At 50.3% G+C, this 1,421-nt stretch overlaps 1 protein-coding gene across 1 annotated transcript; it reads right to left on the bottom strand.

Annotated features, from left to right (window-relative positions):
- On the bottom strand, positions 1-959 carry LOC124683154 (mavicyanin-like). The gene is made up of 2 exons (XM_047217724.1): positions 676-959; positions 1-586 (listed from the first exon to the last, which is right to left on the bottom strand). Exons 1-2 carry the CDS (start codon positions 854-856, stop codon positions 258-260), a joined length of 510 nt encoding a protein of 169 aa, XP_047073680.1. The 5' UTR covers positions 857-959; the 3' UTR covers positions 1-257.
- Between the last annotated feature and the right edge of the window lie 462 nt (positions 960-1,421).

Raw genomic sequence — 1,421 nt, 5'->3', positions numbered from 1 at the left:
TTAAGCACATTAGTTCTTCTGTTTTGCCGATCCAAAGTTTTAAGTTTGCATATTTTTTCATTTGAAAGAACGAAAGAAAAAAGAGAAACTTTTACATAGGATGGTAGGAATCCCGACACAAAAATGGGGATCCATGGTGTACCTACCATGGTGCCCAACAACAAATTTCATCATCCGAGCTCACAATGCACGGTAAAACAAGAACTGAAAAAAAAAAATCAGAGGCAGCAATACAGATGAGCTCACTAGAGGACACGTCACCAGAAGGCCATGCTGCCAACGAGAGCCTGCGCCACGAGGAGCGCCCCACGCCCAGCTCCAGCGACGGTGTTCCCTGCGGCGGACGTAGTCGGCGGCGGCGCGGCCGTGGGACCAGCGGTCGTGGCGGCGACGTCGATCCTGATCTTCATGCCGCTGTCGCAGTGGCCAGTGAGGCCGCAGAGAAAGTAGCGCGTGCCGACGGCGGTGAGGGAAATGACGTCGTTGCCGGAGCGGAAGGCGGAGACATTGTTGGCGCTGGAGCAGGCGTCGTATCCGGCCTTGCCCACCTCCACCACGTCGTGCAGCTCCCGCGAGTACGTGAACGCTGCAGCACACGGCTAATTTTATAAGTCACCGCTGCACATTCGTTCTAAAATCTAAATTTATCAACCTGTCTCGTATAGTATAGCTTACTGATGTTGTCGCCTGGGTGGAACGTCCTGGCGGCAACCCATTCGGCGTAGTCGGTTTGCATGTCCCACAGCCCGTCCGGAGCCCCGACTGTGTAGCTCGTCGCCGCCGCTGCCACCCGAGCAAAAGAGGCGATCGCCGCCACCGCCACGGCGATCACCAGAGCATGTCTCCTAATCTCCATTGAACCCGATCGAGTGATTGACTGGAAGAGGAAGAAAGACTTATAACAGACAATAGCTATGGCTAGGAGCTTACCCTAGCTTAGCTGATATATATACACCCATATATGCAACCAACTGGATTAACTAACGTCCTCGACTGGAGCTGGAGCGCTTAATGACAATAACGTACAATGGTCGCGAGTGGTAGTTACCGGGTCATGTCATGTTCATATCTAGCTATCAGGGCAGTACTGGTCCATGCTCGCAACTATAGCTGTAGCTAGCTAGCGTAGCAAGAGGATCAGGGAGTTAATTAAAGTTAGATACGGCTGGGTTTATGACGGCCGTCGGATGAGGTCATCGAACGGTCTGTAAATTGTTGGGTTGAGCTTCAGATCAGATCAAATCCACTGCATTAAGTGCTAGTGTGGAATTGTGAGTGAGGGTGTTCGATCAGACTTCAAAAACCAGATGGTAGCTGGTGCAGGGTTGATTTGGACGTCATGCACTTCTCCTCTTTTTTTTACACTTGGGATATTAGAAATTAACTAAATTTTCAGACAAACATATCTATACCTAATAATA

Source organism: Lolium rigidum, chromosome 1 (assembly GCF_022539505.1).
Source record: "Lolium rigidum isolate FL_2022 chromosome 1, APGP_CSIRO_Lrig_0.1, whole genome shotgun sequence".
Taxonomy (NCBI): Eukaryota; Viridiplantae; Streptophyta; class Magnoliopsida; order Poales; family Poaceae; genus Lolium; species Lolium rigidum.
This window is presented reverse-complemented; position numbering and strand designations above follow the sequence as displayed.

Bases quoted from the DNA above. Each gene is read 5' to 3' on its own strand.
- LOC124683154 (XM_047217724.1), bottom strand. From the start codon at position 856: ATGGAGATTAGGAGACATGCTCTGGTGATCGCCGTGGCGGTGGCGGCG. The intron at 587-675 runs GTAAGCTATACT...CGTGTGCTGCAG, and splicing joins CCACCCAGGCGACAACATCA to CGTTCACGTACTCGCGGGAG.